This window comes from Anopheles nili, chromosome 3, assembly GCF_943737925.1.
Source record: "Anopheles nili chromosome 3, idAnoNiliSN_F5_01, whole genome shotgun sequence".
NCBI classification, from domain to species: Eukaryota; Metazoa; Arthropoda; class Insecta; order Diptera; family Culicidae; genus Anopheles; species Anopheles nili.
In genome coordinates, this window is record NC_071292.1 from 74,973,913 (window position 1) to 75,001,177 (window position 27,265).

A 27,265-nucleotide genomic window follows, 5' to 3' on the forward strand; every position below is an offset into this window, starting at 1 on the left:
ACGAAGGATACGAGCGGGCTAATCATTCGCTACCTTCGTGTTGTATAAAAGAAGGAAGTAAACAACGAAACGCAATAGCTCGTCTCCTTCAGCCCCGGTGGCTTCAAGGCTAGGGACGAATGTATAGATTTGCAGTGCGTGTATGTGTGATTAAGTGTATGTGTTGTTGAATGTAATTTTCTCCACCATCCGTGTTTAAACTACTATTATTTCATTGCTCCACGGGTCTCTGCAAGGCGTTCGCCGCATTCAGTTTTTTTCCAGAGTGAGAGTGTGTATTCGCTGTTAATCATCTGCGCATTTTCTGTTGCCGCAATCTGTCTTTAATAAATATATATATGTATATATTTATATATATATATACCTAAGACCACTAGCTTCATTTGTTTTACGTTATAAAAAAAGTTACTTTATTCTTAATATGCTTGTAGCAAACATAATAATTGTTTCAATAATTGATAGAGTTTGTGTATTGTGGGGCCTGTCCGTGTGTCTGTCAGTGTTTTAAATATGTGCGTAGGATGTAGAAGGAGGAGAAGGAGACGAAGGTAAATGCGAGTAGCGTCAAACTGCAAGGCGCATTTACGTCCAATACATTGCTACTGTCAGCGGGAGTTTGGGTAGAGTGCCTGTGCAATAACGTCACCGATGGCTCATGAGCTGCCTCCGTCGCCTATGTGCGGTCCCGGAGCATCTTAAAAGAATACCCCAACGTTCTGCTGTCCACCTAAGCCCTAATTCATCCTGTTTTCTGCATGAAGGATGAAGAAAAATTCAGGTTCGAGTCTGCGTGTGTCTAGTTAAGTTTAAATGTATGCTTGGTTTTTGTTATTCGTTTTTATAAAGAATAGTAGATTTTTGGTTCTTTCGTTTTTCGTTTCTCTGCCTCCACCACAGCTCGTTCTCTCTTATTTGTATTTTTTTTCATTTAGCTAAGTATTTGCTTTTTAAATTGGCTCAAATTCAAAAAGACTTTAAGTAAACATTAATTACTAATCCATAACAAATTAGTTTTGAAAACAAATCGTTCATTTAGCTCATAGTTTAAACAATGCAGTTTAGTTTCCCTCCTGTTCTCCCCGTAAAATATTTGCATGTGTGTATGTTTTTTGCGTGTCTGCTACCACTTTTACTCTTTTTTGTTGTTGCATTCCGTAACGCTGCCCATTTTAGTATATCGAGTCGTGTATATCTGTACGCCACGCATGTCTCTACGCGGCCAACGAATCCTTCTAATTCTCAACTCGCTTCATTACTTTGTTGTTTTGCCATCTCCCGACACGGTTAGCTTGTTCCGCGCGATCGTCACCTTCGAGATCTCTCTCGGAAGGTTTCACGCGTTTGATTTCGGGAGGGGTTTTCTGTAGCCGTGGCTTTTCCATCATATCAATCATCCGCCACCAACAAAACTGACAGTGTCCTGCTCGCTCAAAAAATGGGGGATCGAAGGAATAAGAAACTGTTTCACCATCGAAGGAGTACAGCAACAGCCAACATCGAGCAGATGCACGAGCGCATGCTTTACAAGCAAGAATGATACGAAATTTTAACAATATCTAACACTTTATCCCATCCGGATGGGGTTGAAACGTGGAAGAAAATGCACGTTTTACATTCAAGTGTTTTATGCACGGAGTAAAGAGAAAAAAGAAAACGAATAGTTTTCCTTCCAACCCCCGAAGATTGCGCGCAGTTGACAATCCGGCAGTTGAGGCAGCCGTCTGTTTCACCAGCTGCCTTAGACAATGTTTGCCAAAATGGTAAAAAGGTGTGCCATTTACAAATTTCGAAATGACGATCGCGCATACGACGCCTGCTGTCAAAGGGGACGCACTACTATGCTGCCCAGAATTTTTTTTTTACAAGCGAAAACACGATGGGAATAAGGTTTTGTTTCTCTTTTTTGGATTATCGTTCATACTTCTCTTTCTTCTGCTTTGTTTTAATTTCCTTCTCCCAAATACGTTCGCTCGAAATGTGATTAGTGTATCATATTATTTCATGTTTAGCATTACCTCTAGTATTTATATGCGATCCTCAGATATCACTGCCGTTCTGCTTGCTGCGCTGCTGCTGTCGATGGAGAGTAGACGTACTGGTGGTGCGATGATACCGCAGCTCGATCGAGTTGAATGTTGAGCGAATGAGCTGCTGCTCTTAATAATGGTGATTATGGAGGTTTACCAATCCTTCGTATTATTTACTTCACATTCCTTTCCTGGCCCCTTTCGATTCCCGTCGCATGGCAATGTGTTTGTTACAAGCTAACCGTGTTCATACCCCTGTCCAAAGTACTAGCGATGGTGATCAAATATTGCTTAGTGTATTTCAATGGTAGCCGTTGGTGAATGCCGCTGGAATTAGCTGGCCCTGATAGAGTGTCAAAGAAAAAGAGAGAGAAAGAGAAAGAGAGAGAGAGAGAGAGAGAGAGAGAGAGGAGGGGAGGAAAAGTTGAAATCAATTGATGTTGGCATAATGGTTGTCTTGAAAAATGCTTAACACACAGTACACTTACTGGGCTGTAATTTAGCGGGGCACGACTGACGGCGATCGCTGGGAATCCGGATGGCTGCGGGCTGGTGGCTTGAACATAACCGACGCTATCCGCCGCGCTCGAGCTGTACATGTCGATCGTCGGTCCGGGCGAGTTGGCGTTCGGGAAGCCAGCGGCGGTCCGGGTGGTTGTGGTGTGGGGCGATGCCGGCGGACCGAATCCTTGCGCGGCGGCGGCAGCAGCAGCCTGATAATTGTTCATCACTGTTTCGTGGCAAATTGGAAGCAAACAAGGGGACACATTTGTGTGAGTTAGTTAAGCGGCGGAAAAGGAGGAAGAGCGAAGAAAACTTACCCGACAGAGCCTGCGTCAGCAATGGTGTGTTGTTGTTTGGTGTCAACTGTCCGTTGGTGATGTCCACTGAAGAGGTTTTGGGGATGAAAAAAGAGAAAAGAAGAGCGAAACACAACGCGCAAACATTAGTGAGATCTATATAACAGCATTGCAAAGAGGGGCATTTTATTCTTTTTGAAGCTAAACAACGATAGTTAAAAATAGGATAAAATGAGGCAAAAGTTCTAGAAAGACGCGATCGAGAGTGTTCCGTTCGATTACAATGGAAACGCCACTGCGGCTTTTTCTATTTTATTGTAGATTGTAGTGGTTTTAAACAGTTTTTAAGTGTATATTGTTTCCCAAACGTTTGACAGGACACCCCCGGCTGAGTGTGTTTGATAATTCGTGTGTGTTATACACTCTCCCTGTGTAGAAGCAAATGAGTTTAACGTAAACAGTTCTATGGCTGTTTGTCGCGTTGTTTTACCGTTTGGAAAAGGATATGTTTCTTGTGCCTTTTAGAGGCCCTTAGCTCTTCACACCACACTGCTTTTTCTCGACTTTCCCTGCATTCCGGTGGAGCACGCACACCCGCCCGAGCCAGAGTTGCAGCTAAATTGGTCGTCAAAAACGCGAACGTTACTAAAAGAAAACTAGCTATAATCGAATAAACCGCTCGTAAGCTGAAACTAAACAAAACAAAATCCGCTCTCGTGAACCGAGCGAGCGCACTATCAAAACCTACGGTAATCTGAACTTTATGGGTCAATAAACGTATATATATATATATATATATATATATATATATATATATATATATTTACAGACAGAATTCTCTCTCTCTCTCTCTCTCTCTCTCTCTTTCTCTGGATCTCTCGTTTTCTCTCAGTGCATCATAAGGGGCCAGTTGTGCTGCAGATATGTGCGGGAAAAAGCTATCTCATGGCGTATAGCTGTCTTCGGGCGTTGCGTAATGATTATCATTCCGTGCCCAACAATTAGTTTCACATTTGTTTTTCCGTAGCAGCCCCGGTTCGCAATCGCTTTCCAATAGCAAGGCAATTTGACATCCCCCGGCTACGTCAGAAACGAGTCGGAAATACGGATCCTTCCCCCTCATCGGAATGAGGCACCATAAAAAATAAACTTTGCGTAGAACGATGGAAAAATTGAGCTCACTCGCCTATTCGCTCACCACTGGAGCAGGTTGCGCTTTGTTTTCATCTTCTGCTTCTCGCTTTTCTTCATCGTCAAGAAAAATAAAAGGCGGCGCAAAAGTGTGTACGTATTTATGTTTGCGAAAACATCCCCCAAGTGATTGGAAAACGTGGCGTCGAAAATGCTAGCAGCAACGGGAGGCTGAGAAATAGTCACCGGCAGCCAAGGGAAGGAGAAAAGTCATACTTTGGATATCGGCAAATAAAAACAGACTCCTGGCGCCGGTAAAGTTTTTCCTCGTTTTCCTCCTAACAACCTTCTAGTTACACTCAAGTACACACGAATCTTGTGTGGCCGTTTTGCGTGCCCCACCATACGTCCGACGGTAGAAAGTTCCTGTTTTATTTTCCGTGTGCATGAGTTGGCTCTCTTTGTCGCCTCGACTCCAGTGGACAGGAAGCGAACGGCGCAAACAGAAAAGAGGCCAGTCTCAGAAGCAGCCCAATCGAATGCCGACATTCCAAACCATCGCCGCAGCATGGGAAAAAGGTAGGGGAACGAGATAGGAGTCGTTTTTTTTCGTATGCGAATCTCAGCTCTCAGAGAAATGATACTTTGGACGAGGAAATGGACGAAACTGGTGGCGCATGGCTTTCTTTTCTTGCTCGTTATCGCTTCCTGCGGCGGCCTGCGACAAAAGGAAATTATTTTAATATACTTAATGTAATGCGTTTACTGCTCATTGGCTACGGTTGAATTTGCAGCAACGATCACACTCGCTCCGATCTCCGTTTAGGGGACGGTGGCGTGGAAAAATTAGTTCTGTCGGTTGGGTTCGCCCCTAGGGATGCCATTTTGTGTTGTGTTTTGCAATGAGCCATAAATTAACTGGCTGGAGCAAGGGCGAGAGAGAAAAAAGTTGCCCGTGCTGCGGATTTACTAAATGGAAAACAAATCGAAAGATGAAAGACGAAAACAGTCGCTGTCGCCGGCCATCATCCTACTCAGACGGCATTCGCAGAAACACGTTTCTTTGCAAGATTTTCACATGGTCCCTTGGCAGTTGTTTGTTGGCTGTTATTTTCATTTAATCACGGAAATTCTTCCGCTCATCGTATTGAGGTGGCATAGTTGTTTTGATTATATGCCAATGAAGTCAGGTGGTTTAAATGCACGATTGAAAAAAATAAATGGATTCCAAAGCAGGGTAATTATTGACTAAAGGACTATCGCGCCTCATCGTTTCGCCTGTCAACCGGCAAGAGCATCGCTTGGTTAGAAGGACAACTCACGCAACTGGTTGCGATGAGGTTGATGGGAAGGAAAAACTTCCTGTCAACTCCTAAAGTACTACCGACCGTTACTGGCAAGGTGCAAAATTGATTCACTGTCAAGGCTGCCAACTGCCAACAGTCACGAAGTTCACACCAAGGAGTCGTGACGACATTTGTGCCCACAAGTTGCGATTAAAAATTGCACACGAAAATTGGCTTGCTTCGAAGAAGGAGGGAATATTCGCGTGAAAATTAGGAGTTTTCGTTTGACTTGAACAAGGCGCCAAATCACAACACAGAAGTTTGTTCGCGGCCTTTGTTCGAGAAAGGCGTGTGAATTTAACCACTTGCCAAATTTCAACCCGTCAGGTTTAAATTATCAAATGCAAATCTAGCTAGACCACAACTGGCATCCCATAACGATGATCGGTTGATTTTCAGTTTTGTTTTGACACGCAGTATATCCGGCACGTTTGTCATTTGAAAGCGCATGGTGCACTAAAACACTAACTACTAAGTATGTTGCACCAAAAAGAGAAAGAGAGAAAGAGAAAGGAAGTAAAGACGAGAGATAGGTAATTGTTTTATCTGCAACGTCAGTTCAACACGCTGCAGCTGAGAGTTTGATGGGGGAGTGAAAGAGGTTAGTTACAGTTTGCAAGATAGGTTAAGATACGGACTAATTGTACGCTGTTGAAAACGGGAACAGTTACAAGAAACGAAACAAAACTCCCCTACGCTAGGCGACATGTGCTGGCATTGTCGAGATAAAGATAAGGCTACTGCTAACTGCAGCTAGGCCTATGGAGAGATTTACGATTCTGAGTTACGGTTGTTTACAAAAAAAGTATCTACAGATGATATAGGATCGAATTCATTATTTTTGTGTGAATCTATTGTTTGAAAAAGATTCATTACGCTTCAGCGAAATGAACCCTTTTCTGCTTTTGTGTGATCCAATGTTACTTGAAAAGAACGCTATTTTTCGTACGGTAAAACACATTTGCTTTCAACACGAGCTACGGTTTCCTGTTCAAATGTTTGGAAAACTTTCATATCAACAAAATGTGTTGTGTAAGGGGTAATTTTTTCTTCTTCCTTGATTTAACTGGTATCGACTAATAATTAAGAATGGAAAGAAAAAAGAGGAAAAAAAGACAATAACAGACACTCTAAGTCTTAGATTAAACGATCAAATAAAAAAACCGACTAGTTTATGCGTCTTTCAACTGGTAAATGGAAAAAAACAGCTACAGATTAAGCTATTCTATTAACGATAATGTGTGTGTTGTTTATGTGTTTATGTGTATGAACAATGTAGAGAAGACTATAGGATGTCGTTCTACAACCAACTAATGGTAAGTAATATTTTTATAATCGCTGTAAATGGAAAACGATAGAAGCTCCGAAAAAATATGATTTGACGTATAACTGGCGCCGTTGGTTACATATCATTGAATAGAAGCGCTAAATTCACTCATAAAGAAGAAAATTCAAACAAACACACACACACACACGCACACGGAGAGTGGAAATGTTCCGATGAAAATACGTCCTACAATAGCTAGTGATTGTTTGCTTTCGAATACTATCATAAATAAAACGGAGCATATCTCAAAGCCCAAACTTACACCACACTGGCACACACACACACACACACACACACTCGGTAACACCGTAAACGTACGCAATCGATAAGAAAAAGGTGACATAATTTCGATTTGCTCCTTGTTTTTACGTTACGAAATGAGATGACGGCCAAATTGACCAGCAGCGGTGGAAATCGGCTATAAACTAATGAAAACACCGTCCTAAATACGTCCACACACCTCGCTCTATAAACTACGGCACTATACCTCCCACTAGACGCACCGCTTCGCTATCCATAAATTTTGAAGCGATGGCCAGAGGCCGTAACTGTGTAACAAGAGATCGCTTCTATGTTTTGCCTATGTAGGGTACGAATACAGTCGGGAAAAACACGCTTTACACTTACAATGCTACCATATTCTCCGGATTCGCCCGTTTTCTAGTGATCGCTACACACGCCTACAATGCATTTCGCCCGATTCGTGGTTGAGCCGTTTGGTTTCGTATCGGTTTTGCTGGTGACTCGATTGCTCGCCTTCATACATTGAATGCACGTCTAATCATAACTCGAGCAAAATGATGCCCAACATTTATACCACTCAAAATATCATAGGGGGCGTGATACATAGATTCTAACATCTCCAAACAAGTGAACAGGCAGACACAGAAAAAAAAATACCCCCAATGCCCGGAAACGAACGGAAATGAAAAATCGCAGCGCTCGAAATGGAACTTATCGAAATAACAGCAACGCGACAGGGGAAGGAGAAACAACACGCTCACCGAATATTTCAAACCGATTGACAAGCAGTGCAAAGGACTCGTCCTCCCACGCGCCCGCTTATCACGAGCTGTTCAATATGAGGACGTTTCGATAGAGAGACCATCGCCGTTGCCGCCTTTCGTCTCGGTTCCGGTCAAGCGCTTTTCCGATTGGCTTTTGCCCCGTCCGACAGTCAGCCAGTCAGTGTTTTTGTTGTTGTTACCGAACGTTGGAGGGCCCAGAATTTCTTTGTCTGCGTGTTCGCATTCCCCTTCTGGTTTGGAGATATGTTTGAGGTCCAGAACAATAATCACTGGCCTGGTGACTTGTCGTCATGCACTCGCGTTTCTTGTCGTCGTTTGGTCGATGTGCTACGCGGTTACTTCTGCATCCGGCTTCGTTGTTGTTTGGCTAGCTGACGGATGGGTAAAAAGCGACGGTTTCTTTCTCCGAGCCGGGCGGAAGTGGCCGTTATGAACGTCACAAACACCCTCTGATGGTGACGTTTGCGTTCCACAGAGGATATGGAGGATGACAGACAGACAAACGTAACCAGTACAGTAAAATGGAAGGGGAGAAGATTCGGAAGCATCGACGCATTCGTTGGACGGTTCAAAAGGCTTCGGTGGGAGCATAAATTGACATTGGCGCGAACGCCTTTTCGGAATAATCATTTGACACACGGCGAGTAAGCAAATTCGTTAACCGAAGAATAAGCTATTAGTGTAGGAAACTGAATCAAATCAGCGCAAGAGAGCTTTGCTCCTTCGGCTGGCTTTCTACAAGCCATCGCTGGGCGTAATCACGGCGCGATCCGGGAAAGATCGCATTTCCCTCATCATCAAGCCAATTCCTGCGCTGCACAATATCGTTTACAGAACCAGGGTTTCAATCATACCGATATCCCGTTGGGGTGCACAGTTTCGCTCATTATATTAATGATCTCCCGCTGAGCTGGTGCCCGGTTGTGGCGAAAAAATAAACTTCCGTCCCACACCGATGGAGGCGCCTGGTGCCTCTCAGTGCGTGGGAAGAGATGGTGAAAGAGAGCGGCTGAAGTTGATCGATTTCTTTGGTGGCAATTTCCCACCGACCGGTGATTCAACGGGTGCTTGGAGGTACCGCTGGTTGCCTTTGCGGGTGCCGTAATCCGATTCCACCATGAATCCCCACCTCACGAAATGTGATGTGGAAAAACTTTCCCGGCCACAAATATTGAGCATCGCGATTCGCATGGCCGCAAGAAGGGAGCACCAGCATTCGCTTGTGTAACGGGAAATTTATCTGTTGGAATTCCCACCTTTCTTGCGGAGCGATGGGCGAATGAAAAACTTGCGCACAAATATGGGAGAATGAAATAATCGACGAAGCAGCACCCTCACGCTCATTCTCTGGTAAGGTATTGAGTAAAGTTCGCGCAGAAGAAGGCGCGAGATGACGCGCCGTACCAAGCTATCGAACGAAGGGGGCTCCGTTACTTCAGACGTGGCATCAATATTTCATCGAAATTCAACGTAATTACGCAACTGACGGGGGACCGTGAGCTAGGGGTTTGCCCATCCGTGCAAGGTTCCTGGGTTTTCTATTTTATAACGTGCACACGTGGAGCAGAAAGGCTGGTGGAAAAAGAACCAACCTCCCTCCGGTCGGGAAAGTGGATGGGAACCGGAACTGCTGCTAGGTGCTCGTGCAACGTTCGATATTTCATTCCTTCGGTGGTCCCGAAAGCAGCAGCACCAGAAGGTAAACATCGATCGAAAATAATATCACAGCAAGTGCGCGGCACACGAAACATGAGGAACGAGCAAGGGACCGATCACGGCCGTGAAATGGGTTACATGATGTTGTGAAGATGCCGACGTGTAATACGCGCAGGCTGCCGATCAACCTCAGAGGTGCCGGTTGGGGGTGAGACTTGATTGTCCAAAAATGCAAATGCCGTATCGTATTCGCGTTACGTAAGAGTTTCCGTGCGCCGGCATAAGCAGCTGGGCCCGTAATGAAACGCTTCGGCACGGAACACGGTACCGGTATTAGGTAACACGGAGTTTGACTACATTATTGCTAACCGAAAGAAACTGACGCAGGGGCAGATGCGACGATTGAAGGGAGTTGAGCTCTTAAAGGAGTTGTTGCTGCGGCTGCCACAGCTGTCAATATTGGGTACGCGTTTCGGTTTGGATATAATTAAATTAAAGGCGCATCTCCGGGCATCGAGATTATTTTTATGACGGGGTTTGAATTTCGCAATCAAATTTCCATTCCAATGGATCGTGCGGGAAACGGCGCGTCGCATTACGATTAAACTAAATCATTTTCCCAACCGTGGGTGCGCCTTCGCTCCACCTTACGCGTCATAATCGAGGCATTTCCCTTGTCACGTGAGATTCGGACAAACGGACAGAAAAGCGAATAGAAGAGTAAGCAAAAAAAACCAACCCCAATTCCAGAGAGCGGTTTGGCGTGCAAAAAAATAAAGTGTCAACAGTAATCTTGGACAACGTAAATTTGGGTATGACAGCTGAATCCGGCCAGCTTCATGCTCATGTCCATTCATGCCGCATCCCTTACCAGAAAGGTGTGTTTTTATTCCCTTCCGATTTTATTTTCCTTCCTATGCCAATGAAAAGAGTTAAAACTGAAGAAGGTCCCTCGGACAACCCAAGGTGGCTGCTCCAGCGCCCGATATGTCCGCCCTCGTTCGCCTATTAGTGTTGACAAGGGGTTTGCGTTTTGGGAGTTTTTGCTTACGGTGTGATAGGGCTCTTGCGTTTCTACCGAGTATTGTGTTTGAAGGAAGTTTGATTAACTTTGCATTCACGTGTCCTCACACGTGAAGTATTCCCGTTTTTCTGCCGATGCTTTAAAACTCGTAATCTATGTAGAGTTTCAGGTTCCGGTCGCTTTAACCGACACGGATTCTTCGCACACAATGCGTTTGCTTGTTTCGAGCCGGGCGGATGGATTAACCATGGCTCCAATGTGCCACAGTGAAACCCTAATGATGGAAGGCGATAAAGAGGTGGATAGTAATTAGGACGATTGAGGATAAATGTCAATGTTTGAACAAGGGTACGACGTCACCACCGAATGCGAGAAATACCACTGGCGCGGCCATCGGTGGTGGCACTAGCGTCGGGTCGCATATGCCCACCGGAAAAGCAACCGCTTCCGGCCACACTTTGTAGATGTGCCTTGGTGGCTTGGTGGAAAATGCTGGAACAGGCACGAGCTCTCTAATGACATTTTTGCGACACATGTCGTAATCAGTCAGGCGACCCCAGCACGGTAACGGCGTAAAAGTCGCCCGCCAGCCCGGTAGAAGTGAGTGCTTCGTCGTACCGGGCCTTGATTCAGGGTGGTGTAATGGAGGAAAATGGCGACAGACGATGGGCGGACCCCGTGGCAAGCACCCGAAATATGAAAATCGCTTACGTAACAGAGGCTAAATCACCCTGAAATTCCTTGCACTAAGCGGGCAACGGGATGCTATCGATGTGGTTTATCTTTTGGGGGAAGAGATCGCTAAAATTTAATTTAATTCCAACACCTGCCACCACTACGCCATTGAGATGATGTTGCAAACTAAAAGAAGCCCAACAAAGGCGTTTTGTGAGAGGAAATGAAATGTGGCGATGAACTGAACTTTGTTCCGATGCCGTGTGTGAAGCTTGTTTATCGCGTGTATGTCAAAGGATTATTCCTCGAAATTAAGCTTTGGAAGATTTTCCCACCGACCTGTTGCTAGCCTGTCAAACGTCCCGCAAACTTCATTCCGCCGCGGTTCTTTATGGGCGCATTTTTGCTAGTTGTAAAGCCATGATCTCAAACATTGACAAATGTGTTGCTTTATTAACTTTGGCATCTTGTGTTTGTGTGGGTGAGTAGGTGTGCATTTCTTCCTGCTGGATATAATACTGAGAGTAGTTTTGATCGTGTGCATGTTTTGTTTAGGTTTGTTTAGGTTTGTTAGGAGTTACGTAGGTATATATTTAGTGCCTCCTCCTAGCAACGAGTGCTTTTGCTTGCGTGCAGCTCAACATACTCGGATCGGTCTGTTACGAAGTTTGCGTTTTGATTTCAAGCTTAAGAGTATTTGAATTCGGTTTCCCTCTCTGGAAATACATTGAGTTATTTCGTATTGTTTTTTTTTAATTTTGTTTATTCTTTGCGATAGCGTGTGGTATTTTTAGTTAAAAGCAGTTTAGCCTATTTTGAAATCCAGCTTAATGTACGCGTGCCTCGTGCGTTTGTAATTATATAACTTCCTGCCTACGTTTGTTTTTCCATCATCTTACAGTTGGCCGTTATTTGTGCGTAAATTATTTTGCTGAAATCTTCGAATTCGCTTGTTTCTTTACACCCGATAGATATTTAACAATAAACATTCGTCCTTCGCATGGTGCACTCAGTGTAACATCATCAGTGTAACGAAATACGGGTTTCAATGGCATTGAAAATGAACTACACTACACGCCATAAAGCACTACATTCTAAACCACAGCACGTTCGAAGCAACAAATTATTGCCATCTTTGGATGTACCGTTCCAAAATCCGCTTTTACATAGTGCAACGAAGGAACGTTGACGATGTGCCGCCCGATGGTGGCGTAAAACTACACATTTCGATGTTAATTTTTGATTTTCCCCCATTAGTTTCCCGTTTGACTAGCGACCGGGAGCGGACGCGTGTGTGTGTTGGATTTTTGCTCTTTTGTCGTGCAATCTGACAACCCGTACTGTCTGAGTATTAAAAATTCATCGCCAAAAAAACATCATAACGTCGTACGGGGTTTGTCGTTTCCGCTTCTAACCATCCACTTAAATGTTGGATCAATTAATGAAGCACGGAAAAAAAGAGGAACACGCTCAGGCTAGAAGCGTAATGTGCAATGAAACGGTTCAGGTGAAATCGGTCAGATTCGGAATTAAAGGTTAGGAATGGCCACAGGCTCGCCATGCATTAATGATCAAGGGCTAACCGCGGGTTCCGGTTTTGCCGGTTGTACTCTGGAGTCCCCAAAGGGTCGACGAGAATGTTGGTGCACGTCTGATTTTATTCCCATCCTGTGCTGAAATGGGAAGCTGCAGGAACAAAACAAAAAAAGCCAACACACACACACACAAACACACCTTTACGCAGTGGCCGCTCCTGAGTTTATTCTGGGTTGGATGGGTTTGGATATCCTGTCGACTCAGAACACCCGGTAATGGCGAGAGAGGGAAGAGAAAGAGTGTTTTGCAATCGACACCGTACCGATGTACTGCTCGAAATTTATTCATTTATTCATCATTTTCATTTATTCACACCAGCGGATTTGCAAATGGTTTGTTGTTTCGTTCGTTTTTGCTGATTCGAGCATATTTTACTTTTTGCTTGTGTTACATTCGCTATCGTTTTTCTTTTCAGCTGGCTATATTTCGAATTCCTCATCAAGCGTTCCTTAAAGACCTTGAACGAGACTGTGTGACCGTTGCGTTGGAGATGTGCACATTCGATTTATATTTCAATTATTACTTTCTCCCTTGTTGCTAACAACATTGTTCCGTCAGCAGATACTGGATGGTGGCTCATACGATTTTTTACGATTACGATAAGATACGTGTGTTAAAGGTGAACAAAGAAGCGAACAAAAATTAGAACAACAGCCATTCCTTCTCTTCAATTAATATGCCCCTACTAAGCGGCTTCTGGCCGTTTCCGGCCCTACTCAGCGAAGTAGAATCACAGTCTTGCGCTTTAGCTCATATAGTACGCAATCAGATCCTCACATAATACCATCCATCATCTTTACCATTTACGTCTCCCTTTGTGCTGCTGAACAGCTGAGTAGTGATCAACATAGAGTGTCTTTGAACGTGTCCTTTTTAGCTCAGTGTTCGGCGGATCAAGGCGGAAAAGACTACCGAATGGCGAACCTTTGTACTGGTGTAGTATGCTGAGGGAGTGATGAAGCAGGAAGAGATTGCAATCGGATGGGTGTGATGGGGGAAGGAATGTAATGGAAATGTTTCGCCACCACTACGTCGAAACCACCTGCACCATAAATGTTGCACAAATTCAAAGGTGAGCTTAGAGTGGGCCGTTCTGCTGCGGCGTTTCGACGATGAGCCCAACAATACGAAAACAAGCAAGTGTACAATGGACCGACCGTGAACGATTAACCGGTTCACGGCTAGCGTTTAATTAGACGCCCGTGTTACAACTTTACGCAGAATTGCAAGCACGTTGCAAACCTATCGGCCCTTCGATCGAGCGACCATCGTTTCCAACGCCCGGATGCTCGCTTCGAATGGTGAATTATTTCGTTCGGTACCATTTATTATTCATGTCGTAAATGTGTAGCCATCATCCCTCGGTCTCCCGTTTCCGGCATCCATTGCCACCCAAGCTCTATATGGCATGTTTACCTGAAACACACATACGTACGCACGGGCGGTTGGTATGCGAATTTTCGCCACCCATCGCGCCACCCACCACAGTAGCGGCGTGTATTCATCACGATGTTAGAATTTGTAATGAAAATGTTAATTTACCCTCCGAGCCGAAAACATCATTTAAAATGCATTCTCACTTCGTTCTCCCGCGTGCCAGGCCCAGCTTCTGCCAGAGTCGGATTAGTGGCACGATCAGTGTTTGCGACCACGCGCACGTGAGTGCAATTTTGCGTGAAAGTAACCCTCCAGCATCGAACGATGCATGTACGACCAGCGGGTCAATCAATCTGGGAAAGGAACAAGGGAAAGTCCTTCTGGACAATGGTCATTGAAGATGCCCCAGCAAAACGTTCAGACTTAAATCGTAGAACAGAAAGTTACGGCTCTATCCCAACCAATCGATCGTATTCCGTGCGGTTGTGACACGGAAGGGAGCGCCGATTGTCAATGATTCCTCTGAAACGGACTCTCTGCAACACATACCCACACATGCTCCTATCGAGTGAGGACGTGGGAGCCCCTGTGGTAGGACCGAAATGCAAATTGGCAAACGCCAGCAAACCGTAATGACTAAATTTGCGTTATCGATTCCGTGAGTGGATTAGCTGCGATTCCCGAGTTCCTGGAAAACGGGACACGTTAGCGGCACACAGAACAACATATCTAGGGCGTGTACACAAACAACCCACACTCAGCTCAGACGCTCACTCATCCTATGTCGGGCTTCCGTGTTCGGACATTTCGCGTAGGTAGATAAATTATTTGCGGAGCTCATTTGCGGTGTGGAAGCGTCCTTACGGGATGGCCCTTTGGCTTTGGCTGTTACCGGTGATAGGGTAGCTAGATTGTTAGTTTGCGGATTTTTTGGCTTCCAATAGCCCCGGATACATTTGAAGCGTATTAATTCATACAACATACCAAAGCCCTATTGAAACAATCAATCCCTTATCCGATTTAGTAAGCCACCCGATACATTACTAACGTAGTAAATACTAAACAACATGGTGCTGTTCGTTTACAATTATTAAATTTATTCCAATGCAAATGATTCGGAGCGGAACCGCGTCATCCGAGAAAGTTCGGTTAAGAAGATTACGATCACATTCGTCACTGTTGGGAAGCAACGGATGCTACGCGGTTGATTGCATCTTTTGATGGAGCCGGTCCAGATGAAGATGGAAGGCAACGCCTCAACACCGCTAAGGGAAGCTAGGTCGACGGTCTCCATTGTTTGGATCCTTCCCGCGTGATCAATCGGCATTTAATCGTGTCCCTTCCCGTGGCCCCATCCTTCTCCCGCGCTCAGGACGATGACGTCGAAGGACCCATACTCATATAGTCGCCCATGATGATTCGGTTCTCGGGCATGACCCCCATCACGCCTGCGAGCGTAAAATGTCGTGGGTGCGCGGGGAGATGACCAAAGTAACAGAAACCCGCAGACACATACACACACCCACACGGACAAACAAGAAAGAGGAGGTTGGTGACGAAACGTGCGCGGTGAAGCGATTGCGTAGGATGTGCACGTAAAAAGAAAAGAGAGAAGAAAACGGGAAAAAAGAAAGAGAGAAAGAAAGAAAAAAGAATGATGAAAGGAAAAGAACGCATAAAAACAACAATATTTGACGGAGATCAGTAAACCAAACAAAAAACAGACAGAAAAACAACAACAGCACAACACTATCAAACCAAACAACGGAAAGGAAAAATACTGTCAAAATCAAAGCTGGATGGGGTTTGAACGAAACGCAACAAAAACACTAAATGCAAAACAACCAAACGGAACAACGGAACACTCGGTAGGTGGTGTGTTAAGGCATGTTAAGCGAAATTAAGGTCCAATCGTCCTCAGTCGCTTGTATCCGAAAGGGTGATGGTTGCTGTGGGGTCCCCGTCGGGAGGATGGCAATAACACTATCGTTCTGCAATTAAAACCGAAACCAAAACAGCAGCAACAGAAGAAGCGGCAAAAAATCTCGCGCAATCACAATCCGGTGCCGTGGCGTGGTAGTAGTTTGTACCGTTCGCTGCCACCAAGCGAAACTAACTGGCTCGGAACAATAAAAGCCATTTAGGTGAACACATTAACATATAAGAAGCATTCCCGGCATATGCTCTCTTCATTGTGCAGCCTTCCATGTGGACCGGGGCAGCATGTTGTATATTACGAGCTATTTTGGCTGCGAGCCGCAGGAGCTACTCCCTGAGGCTTCGAGGACGGGCTCGAGATAAGGCCGCGTGACCGTACGTGGCCCGCGTGTGCTCGTTGCTCGACTGAAATTCGAAACCATTTCGGAAACCAACGCCCAAGCGTGTGCAAATGCGAGAGATGTCCTTCCTGAGCCCTCTGCTGGCGTCATTCGTTACTAGGGCGAACGTTGGCCCGAGAGCTGCATCGAAATGGCTTCATTCGGCGGAACGAACTCACACGCGGGACACATGGTTGTGGTCGCCGTGTGCTCGTTGGTGAAAAAAAAAACACACACGAGACGTAACAAAAAAGGACATAACGAGAAACAGCCACGCCAAATAAACTACGCCCCCGCTCGTAAAAGTGGCTCTTTCTTGCGCGTACGCGAACCTAGCCGTTTGCGGAATAGAGCAGCCCAATTTTAAGGGACGTTTTACTATCTGCGACCGGTTTCGTATGAGTTTTGCTCCGAAGCCAGCAAGTGCAACTGCAAATTGACCTCACGGAGGAGCTAGCACAGCTCTTGATTTATGTGAAAGAACAAAAAAAAACAAAATAATGGACGAATGTTTTCCACTCGGTTCAACCGACATCAATCGGTTAGAATGCGCTTCTTTTGGTGCCGCTAGCGTCTTGTAAGCAATAGTTTATCAATTAGACGGCAAATTAAAATGCATGCTACATCAACCGGATGGCGGTTACAAGCTTGGGTAAGGGTAAGAAATTGCAGCTAGCTTTCGCATTGCCAACGTGACCATCTTAATTGCTCAATTAACTTATCTGATTGAAACAAAAACCAACATACACGCCCTTTAGCCTTGGTTGGGATGGGCCATAACGTCGTGGCTCGTAATCCCTGTATTCAGGGTGCATTTTAGCGGCGTTTATAAATGCTGCCGTAAAAGGGAATGCAAAAGGTGGAGCTCCACCACATGTCGACAGAAAGTCGGATGGTCATTGGGGGGTAGACCATTTAAAATACTTAACCACTGCACGGCTTTCTACACGCTCGGAAGTGCTTTTCGCTAACAAACCTCGTAAAACTTTTCCCCAGAGCCACCACGGCAAAGCCGTCCCAAGAGCCGAGGGGTAGCGAAAATTTCCCACCACTATCATGCGGGGAAAACTTACACCACCCTTTCGAGGCATGAAGAACAAGGCGTTCGAACAGCGTGGAAACGATCACCCAACCGCGTCCAGGGCCGCCACGTCGCCACCAAAAAAGCCATCAAGTGCTGGTCGATGCTTGGGCGGCGCGGCGTTAACTACCACTAATTAAAATGCAAATCTACACCTTAAGCCCACCCTGCAGAAGGATGCCGGACCGGGCGAGTATAGCGTCGCTTTTCCTATAAATCATATCATCGCCGAGGCGCCTGGCTAAGCACGGCTCGTCGGCTTAAGCGGATGCAAAACTCGAGCACCCGAGCAGGTGTGCACGGAAAAGTGAACTCAATTATCGCACCGTGGTTTGCCGTCGTCAATCTTTTCTGCGCTCCCGCCCGGAAAGGCAGTGTCTGGGTTGCGGCAAGGGTGCACTTCATCGTACCGGGTGCCCTTCGGTCTGGGCAAAGGCCATCGTGACTCTAAATGCCAAGCAATGGAGTACGTTGCGAGAACTTTCATGTGGGCAGATAATTTCCTATGCATTGGACTTTCGAGCTCAACGGTATCGTGATAGATGCCGCGTATGCTAAAAAAAAACGACTAGTTTTGCACCAACGGTTCTAAATGGCAGGTTCTAATTTGGTTCGTGCGTCGAAATATGATGCCACGTCGATGCTGTGCCGAAATGCTCCAGTGGATGAAGCTTACAAATCCCTTCGCACACTCTGATTAACCAATCCAGCGAACGACGATTAGCGTTGACGGATGGTAAACAACGCAGCGCGTTTCTTTTTCATCTTTCCACCGATATTCACGTGGAGTGGTGAGGTTGATTTGACATTAAAAGGACACCGTGCTGTTAAGGCCGCCAGGAGATAAGGGCCACCGTGTGGCTAGTGGAGACTCAATCCTAGCTGTTCGTTTGAGTACCGCACCAGAAAAGCGACCGTACGAATTAAGATGTCCGCTCGTACCGATGGGTGACGAAAAAATAGCCCTTTCCGTTTCGGCACACGGAGCAGTGGTATATTTATCACCGCACGGCCACCGACAACCGGGAAAGCCGATTGCCGTAGTAAAAGCCTGCACCATCGCTCCCGTCAGCCAGTTATTATATGTAAATTTATGGTGATAAACTTCACACCATGCTCGGCCGGTGCTATCGGGCATGTAATCATGGCGTGGCATGGCGGCAGTGGTTGTTGAAGGAGGTGTTGTTAGTTTTCCCCACCGAACACCACCCTTGATGCTTCTGTAGGGATGGTGAGTGAAAATTGTTTTTGTTTTACGATATAATATATGGTGCGCTCATTTACACGGCCCTGATATCCTTTTGCTTTCACTCTGGTCGACTGTGCCAACTCAGCAAGCTGATTGAAAAGAAATTCCCTAGCCCTGGCAGGACGCTGGCGCAAAGGATTCTACTCCACCTCGCCAGTGGATTTGGTGAATACGGGGTCACACCTTGCTTGGAACAACAACATCGACCGCGTAATTTGCTCGCCGCGCTCTATCGCTTCGGCACGTAATGGTGGTGTTTCGGATTTTCCCCCAATGTGTCATAGGAAAATAAACACCCACACACGTGCACACACAGGGGAAAAAGGTGGACATTTTCCGGTGCGCATTATAGTCACTTTATGAATTATGTAAATATTTATGCTCCAAACCCTGTCCCGTTCTGGTGCGGTTGTATGTGAGTGGAACGGATGTGTGATGGAGTTTCGAGCCGCCGCACGATATGGTTGATATATTTCGGATCTCGTTGTTTTTTTTAAGCAGTAGCTCGTGCCGAGCTAGCGCCTGTGACAAAATATACCTGTCAACGGCACGGACGGAGCGAGATAGCGAGGTTTACTTTCCCATTCTTCTCGAACGGGGACGAGCCGAAAATTTATAATCATACCGGGTAAAATATTATGTCATCATCGAAATGATCCCGGATTCCACCCGAACCCGCGCTCATTACGAAGGGAAAGTCATCGCGTTTGTTCAGCTGGGATGGATCCTTTTTATTCCGTGGTGTGGGAACTAAAAGTTCTCCAGCCGCCCGTGGCGGAAAAAATGAACGTCATTCTAATGCCTTTGTTGGGTGGAAGATAATCTGGCCAACGCTGGTCATCGGTGTGTTATTTCGCGATAAGAGCGAGAGGAGGCAGTCGTTCGTGAAAAGCGACACAATACGCATCCCGGAAATGCGATGTGGTCGGATGAGTAGCCTCATTGTGACGCACGCAAAGCCTTCGCTAGAGCAGAGAATAATAGCAATTGCGAAGCAAAGAACATCCCGAGCAGGTGAGCCGACTTTCTCGAGACCCGTGAGCTTCAAAGTGCTACGATTACGTGTAATATTTCACTCTAAGTATTATTTTTTAATATTGCTGGTAGAGTCTACATTGCGCTAACTACACTTCTCATTGTAGTTGGTTAGCTAAATAATTCCAATGCTGGCTACACTCGATTACATTACGGATTACGTTACAACACAACGCGATTTGCTGGCTATATTTTGGGAGCGGTACATGTGCCCATTTGAGCTTGAATAACGTCGCAAATTGCTAACATCTAAGCTAACGTACGTATGATCGGAGATTGATGCTCCAAACTACTCAACAACTGAGCAAAGCGAGGGCCCGTGGCCCCGAGTTAAACTGGCAATATTTAAAATCGAACTACATGGTGGAGAACTTGCTAGGATAGAATTGACTAGGAGGTGTACGAGAATTCGTGACCTCACGACTTTTTTTTCTAATAAAATTGACGGAGAAAAATGGACTCTCTCGGTGCGATCAACAAGAGCATAGAATCATCGGCAGCAAATAACTGCTAATTGATCCATGTTCCCAGTGACTGGAACTCTGTTAACTTCAAATGGTTGGTGTTCCGTTACATGCGCCAAGCAAGCCACTTGGTCGTGGACAGCTTTACAAGCTTCAAAATGGACGAACTGCAGTCGAACTTCACGCGTTACAGTGAGCGCAAAAAGGACCAATCTCACTAGAGAAAGCATTCGTAGCAAAGCTGCGGATCGCAACAGAAACAGACGCAGCAACGATCGACCACTGCGGCAGTGTCCCTGCACAACGAGCACCTCGCTGTGCCGGATCCACTCACCGCCAACCCTCGTCATTTGGACCGATCAGATCGTCGTCCTCGGCCCGGTTCCTCGGAGGAGATGTTTGACTCAGCGAAAGCCTTGTCAACAGGCTGCTCCTCATCGACTGAACGCGTCTCCTGTACTGCGGAAGGGTTCGATTGTTTGGGAAGCGACTCCGGAGGTTCTACGGATTTGGCCTCTATCAACCCGGGCGAAAGGACAAGCGCCGTTGATGGGCGCGCTTTCGGTTGCATTCACAACTGCAACGCATGGTGGTGATGCGTGGCAGCGGCGGCGACTGCAGCGGCCGCCGCTGCAGCCCCTGGGTGGTGATGATGATTGTGCGAGAAAAGGTGCCCCAGGTGCTCGAACGGATGGTGATGGTGGTGGTGGTGGCTTAGGGGGTGACAGGCCGAAAGGGCTCCAGCCGCCCCCGGTGAAGAAAGCAGTGGATGGTGTATGGCGGCGGCAGCAGCGGCTGCGGCGGCTGCGGCAGCTGCAGCAGCCGCTGCCGTCGCCGAGGACGCACCCCCGGCCGACGACGAGGAGGAATGGGAAGGATTGCTGGTGTGGTGGTGGTGCAGGTGATGGTTGCCTGTTAAGTGTGCGTGCAAACTGGCCAAGTTAAGGTTACCTGTTGGGTACGGTAGTCCGAAGCTCGGGTATCCGGAAAAGCCACGACCAGCCGCGTACGCAGCGTATGCGGCAGCGGGGAAACCTGTCGGTGTCACCAGATGGAAAATTGAGGAAGAAAAAACGAAAGAGAGAGAAGAGAAAGAGAAATACGAAAACATGTATTAATAATCAGCATCATCAGGCAGCTCAGGGGGTTTGCGGAAAATGCATCAGTACAGTAATTCTTCCATGTCGGCGTCTGTCAGTGTGAGTTTGAAGGGATTCAATAGGAGAAATTGATAGATAGAAAGCTTCCGCGGATAGGGAACCATGTTAGCAAAACTGAGATGCTGAAATTGCACAAGCACTAACGGTAGGCGAAATCAACGAGCGGAAATCGTGTTCGTATGCATCATTTTCGATTAGCTTCAAGATAGTTGCGTGGAAAGGGAAATTGTTTCATGTTCCTCATGCTGTTCCTGTAATCTCACAACCACTACAGCAGATGCGTTTCGTGGCACTAATCGTTTACTTTTTCGTGCGATATTTATCCTTGAACAGTGACCTCGCCAATCCAAACCGGATGGGCAGAAATGACGGCTTTTTGCTTGTTAGCTCATTTAAGTCTCGTGAGCGTGGTCGGCAACATTCACTCGCCTGGTGTGCGATATGCACTGCAGTTGCTACAAATCGAAGATCTATTTTAAATACAGCTACTGCGAAATCGAAACGATGAAGAAATGGAATGAAACAAACTAATTTTCTGTGTATCCTAGATAAAAAAATCAAACTGCATTTTATTCTCAATCGCCTAGCCTTGGTTACTAAAAAATAAATCGTTACTATGAGTTTTCGATCGTAATATCGTTTATCTAATATCTAGGTACTGAAGAAGAGAATGAGTAAGAAGTGAGTAAATAAATTGAATGTTAAATCGATCGATTCGTTTGATCGTTGGACCCAGCTCACACACCGGCACTTAGTAGGGCCACTCGAACGAACAAGAATCCTTGCTTCTTGCAGTATCGTACGTCTGTACGTCAGTGCTCGTACGAGAGGCCATCTATAAGTCGGGTGTGCGGAAGTCGAAAAAATAAGCTGCTCGATCGCCACTAAATGTCTCTCAGTCTAACCGATTTGATGCATACTTACACGCTCGACAAAGGCAGACGCGTTTGCCATTTCGTTCGCTGATTTCTTCTTGAAAAGTGCTGGAATGTTTTCGTTTGTAATGTACTCAACCTCCAAGCAGGTTCGTGGATTTAGCTCTAAATTTCCAGGATCATGGCCAATCCATGTAGTAAAGTTTTATTCAAACCAAAACTATCACAGCTATTCAAAACAGGGGTGTTATTTAACCGAAACGAAAAAGTAAACCGAAATAACTAGCGAACATTGATAACGAGCTACGGATGGAAACAGGTGTACGTGTGTTAGCTTCTGCTGGTTCATTCTGTCCCGTAGAAAGGCGCTATTGTGTTTCCGTAGGCAGTGTGCTATTTTGTATGGCAGTGAGGGAATACATATGCGTATGAAAAGAACAGTTCGCTTTTGGACCAAGCGTCAAAAATGTTAAGAATTTGGAAACGGATAACATAAGCATCAGGTGCACCGAATTATTAACACATTACTTCAACACAAACGATCGCATGCCTAGTACGGGTACGTAAGGCTGACAACAACATCGAGTGTGACAAGAGCGAGCGGGTGTGTAAATGAAAACTTAATGATGAACGCTTTCGTTTGCGGCCAATCAGGTGAAAATGAAAATCCATCTAAAGCACACCGAATTGAGCGAGGTGTAGGCCAAATTTAAAACTGTAAACTAAAGGGTACACATTGACATAAGAAGCCACAGGAAAATTGTGTAAACTTATAACGTTCTGATGGGTGTGGCGATGCAAATGCTTTACTAGAGCGCCAATGATGTTGAATGATGTTCATGATACCTTGGGCATGAGAATCGCTATGTGAGGTCAAACCGGATGGTCGTTCGTAATTGTTCTTTTCATTTGGTGAAGGAAGATTATACAAAGTAAAATTGAGTCTACACGTAAGATGAAAGAAGGGTTGCAGAAACCCTTTGGAATAAGGCGTTAGAATTGACGTGAAACAAAAGGAAACAAAACAAAATGTGTTTCAATATTAAACTGCTAATGTTCGCTGTTTGTTACGCTTTTTTATCTGATATAGATTGATAGTAAGAAAAATTAAAACTTTTGCCATTCATTGTCGCAGTGACGTATGGATTGGGTATTGTCTGTACTTTTACTCTTGAGCTTGCTGCTGCTTGTGACAGAGAAACGAATTTGCTACGAATTTCAGGTTTTGCTGTTTCGTTTCCAATAATGATAAATTTTCCTGTTTCTTTTGGGACGGGGCGCGTTCCGCAAACGCATGCCCCGTTAATAGGTTAACGTTTCGCACAGAAGGAAGAAAGAACTGTAGGAATAGTTTTGTTTGGTAGTAGTAATAGAGAAATTTAAATTTTCTTACCATCAGGTAATGTCCCCAGCGACCACATAAAATCTAAAAATGCAGAAAACGAAAAAAAATGCTACGTTTAGACACCTTCTAGTGAAAAACAGGGCGAGCGAGGTGGTTACCAATTTGGTTAGACATAAAAAAGAAAACAACTTTAACGAAAACTGAACGTGTAACCAAGAACGTGGGAACCGAGATCGAACATTTCAATGCTATCGAGGAACCATTTGAGGGACATTTAACGTTGGGCGCTTTTCGCAGGACGTTTTTCGTGGAACTGTTTAGCTGATGGGAGCTAGAATATGATCGATTGTATCGGAGAGAAACTGGCAACAAAATGATTGATATTTGAATATATATATAGCAAAGCAACACTACATCCAGTATACAAAAAATTTAACAACAACGAAACGAAATAGGTAAACGGCATCTATGAACACTAGTAACGAGCTCTGAATTATTATGTGTTTTAATCAATTTTGATTGAAACGAAAACATGAGCTTGCTGGATAAACGGAATGAAAGAAAAACTAATACAAAAGAAAACACAGCAAAAGCTACGCTTGGATTTGTTGCACACAGGATCGTCTAAGGCGCGGAAACGGGCTTGATAATCGAACACAGAGCAATGTGCAGTCGTTTAATTCAATTTGTCTCGGGAAAAATTGTTATGTTTAATACATCAAACATTTCCAAATACTCCCTAATGATAGATTTTTATTATTAGAAACAACAAAGTCCACCAGACGCGCTCAGCTAACTGCCGGACTTGAGCGTATCTTGATGCCGGCCAGCAACAGAGAATTAAGGAATGATGCTACCATACAGACACATAATTTATTACCACACGCTCGCACACACACACACACGCACTCTGAAGTTAGGGAGAAATATAATTTAACTATAAACTACGAATATCAAACAGTGTCAAGAATGATTTGCTATAAGCTACGAACTCGTTTTTTTTTTAATGTTTGTTTCAATCATCTAATGAACGCGGAGAGGTTTCTTATCCAGCTTATCAGTAAAGTTTCTATTCTATCTAATATTTCGATTTTTATTCGATGCTGATCTGTGATCCAGCTACACTCGATCACACTATGTCTAGTATAACACGGATATGTAAGATCAAACACGCAGGGCTGTATCTTTTGCGCTCAGCCTAAAAGCGCTTAAATAGATAGTTCTATTAAATATTGGAAAATCACACTTTGAAATGCACTCAGAAATATTGCTTTTAAAGAAGCAAACTATTCTATGAAGTTCAAGTAAAAACAAAAACAATCAAACCGATTTGTTTCAAAACTATAACCCGCTTCATATCACACCATGTCAATATCACTAAGAGAGGATCGATCCAATCCAATCCAATTGAAAGTTGATTTATGAATCAAACCGATTCTGCGGATTTTCTCCGAGCCTCAGTCAGTGCTTTTGGGGTGAAGATTTCCGGAAAAGCGTTCGGATCAACACGTTACAACTTGCGTCCACCTCGGCGAGTCGATCGAATGTCGGACGCTCTCACTTACCTTTTCTGCCGTCTTGTGAGTCTCACCATTGACGGGTGCACCTCAGGAAATGGTCTCCCAAAAATGGCTGCAATCAAGCACTACATGTTACATCGTAAAGGTAAAACTATCCTTATAGGTAAAGTAAACTAGTACTGGGAGAGGAGATTCGTTCGGAAGAGCTACTACGGTCGAATCACTAATGTGAACGCTGCCGAGTATGAGCTATAATGATGAAGTAGTAACAATCGGTGCGATAAGTACGCCTTCTTAGTGAGACGCTTCCCAATGGAAAAGAAGCCTAGGAACGAAGTAGGAGAAACAACAACAAACTGTAACTATCACTCACTCTCACTCAACAAACTGCCTACACACTAATTATTCAAATTCTAGAACAAAATTAACATTAGAAATAAGAGCTTTCTTGTAAATATGTAGTTGATTAGTAATCCTCTCAATTATCTGCAGGGTGACGAATTAAGAAAGCCTGATTGAAAATGGCCCATTCTAGAATACTGTAACAGCTTCTCACGAAAGGAAGACGTTTAATGGTTTCTTTATGTTATAAAAACATGGGTTCTTAAACTAAACACCGTTACCTAACGCAACTCATCCTGTTATTGTCCTCGTGAGAAATGGCGAAAGTGCCAGTTTTGATTATGCGTCGTTTTCGTTGTGTTTATCGGTTTTGTTAAAGCTAATTTTACTGAATGTCAAATTTGATTTTATCAATTATATAATCTCTTCAATGCCATTGAGTAATGTTCGATGATGTTACACGAGTTTACCTAGAGAGTACCATCAATTTAAAATTAGTTGCAAATGTGAGCTTACACCAAAAAGAATAAACTGGTTTGTGAAATGGTTCTTCTGAATAAGGAAGTAATGTTCATACACTGCGGTTTTGCATAGGTGTAAATGCTATAATTATCTCCTTCCCCATCCCGGAACGAGTCTTTATGCAAGAAGAGTTAGATCACACCTTTCTTCTGAGCACCGTGTTAGTCATTCTCATGTTGCAATTCGCTAGAGTGTGTGTAATGTAATGAGTTTCTTCAAAGAAAAAGCCCTCTTTCAGGGCAACGTCGCCTATACTTTCCAGGTGCTAGCCGCTTTTAATGCACGCTCGAACGAGACTCTGAAGGGCTCTATTTCTTCTATTTCAAAAGAAGCACCAAAGCAGAAGCTGTGTGCAGCGTGGATTTTTTATGCAGTGCTGTTGCGATATGTTAGCAAAATTAAACAGAACATTTCCATGATACTATTTGGTCTACATATGAAACTTATCACTTGTGAAAGTAAAAAGGACAATTCGTAGATTATACCTGAGCGTTCTGTGATTTGAGCACACATTTGCAAAGATTCTCAGCTTTCCGAGAGATCATTGACCGGAACATTTCTGTTTAATTCGTACCATATTGTTTTATAGAAGGATTTGTGGACATAGATAAGAAAATCATGAGAAAAATTTATACGGCTCTTGAGACTTGCATATTTCTTCATTGCTCATTAATACAGACGCCGTTGGAATTGATTCACTCGCGAAACATTAGATAGTACCTGCTTTTATAGCTTAATATTGAAATGCAAGACTGATTTAGGTGAGTTATGTATGCATACATCGATATACAAGTGCGTTATGCTGGGAATTTTATATATGCTCATTTTTATGATGTAAGTGGTTTATTTTGCTGGCACAAGCGGAGTTATACTTGCTGGCTTTTAAATATGATTACCACAATGGTTACGTTTTCCTAGATTAGCTTGGCTGACTCATATGGGTGCACTTTGAGATACATTTTTGCTCTCATTACAAAATAATCATTCCAATCAGTGATATTAAATCTTTTGCATCATACGCATTATGACGTGTTTTCGTGATCGCTTTATATCTGTAAGCATTTTGTATCTTGCTGATGTTTAATTACCGCCCCTTCTCCGATACATGGTTTCACCAAGTCAAAGCATGACTTAATTCAACCATTCGTTCTCGTTCATCATTGCACTAGCTTAACAATTTCGTATAACAAATCATTTCTTTGGACACTGCAAGATATATCGGTTGGTTCCATTCGAACGTGTTTGCATGAATGATATCGCGAAACTTGCATGCATCTATATTTGCATGGCCACACCGAGCGACATAGCCGAAGAAGTAGTTTTCTGTTTTAATTCTTGTTTTATAACAACAGAGTGCGGTTTGCGCG

At 44.6% G+C, this 27,265-nt stretch overlaps 1 protein-coding gene across 1 annotated transcript in view; it reads right to left on the reverse strand.

Moving 5' to 3' along the window:
* Positions 1 to 489: 489 nt before the first annotated feature.
* LOC128723677 (RNA-binding protein Musashi homolog Rbp6) overlaps positions 490 to 27,265 on the reverse strand; it is a 247,011-nt gene continuing 220,235 nt past the window's right edge. The window contains exons 7-11 of the mRNA XM_053817439.1: positions 23,563 to 23,595; positions 21,086 to 21,169; positions 2,849 to 2,914; positions 2,516 to 2,757; positions 490 to 2,370 (exon numbers count right to left, since the gene is read on the reverse strand). Of these exons, the coding sequence (XP_053673414.1) occupies positions 2,329 to 2,370; positions 2,516 to 2,757; positions 2,849 to 2,914; positions 21,086 to 21,169; positions 23,563 to 23,595 (467 nt within the window). The 3' untranslated portion in view covers positions 490 to 2,328. The remainder of the gene's footprint in view (positions 2,371 to 2,515; positions 2,758 to 2,848; positions 2,915 to 21,085; positions 21,170 to 23,562; positions 23,596 to 27,265) is intronic.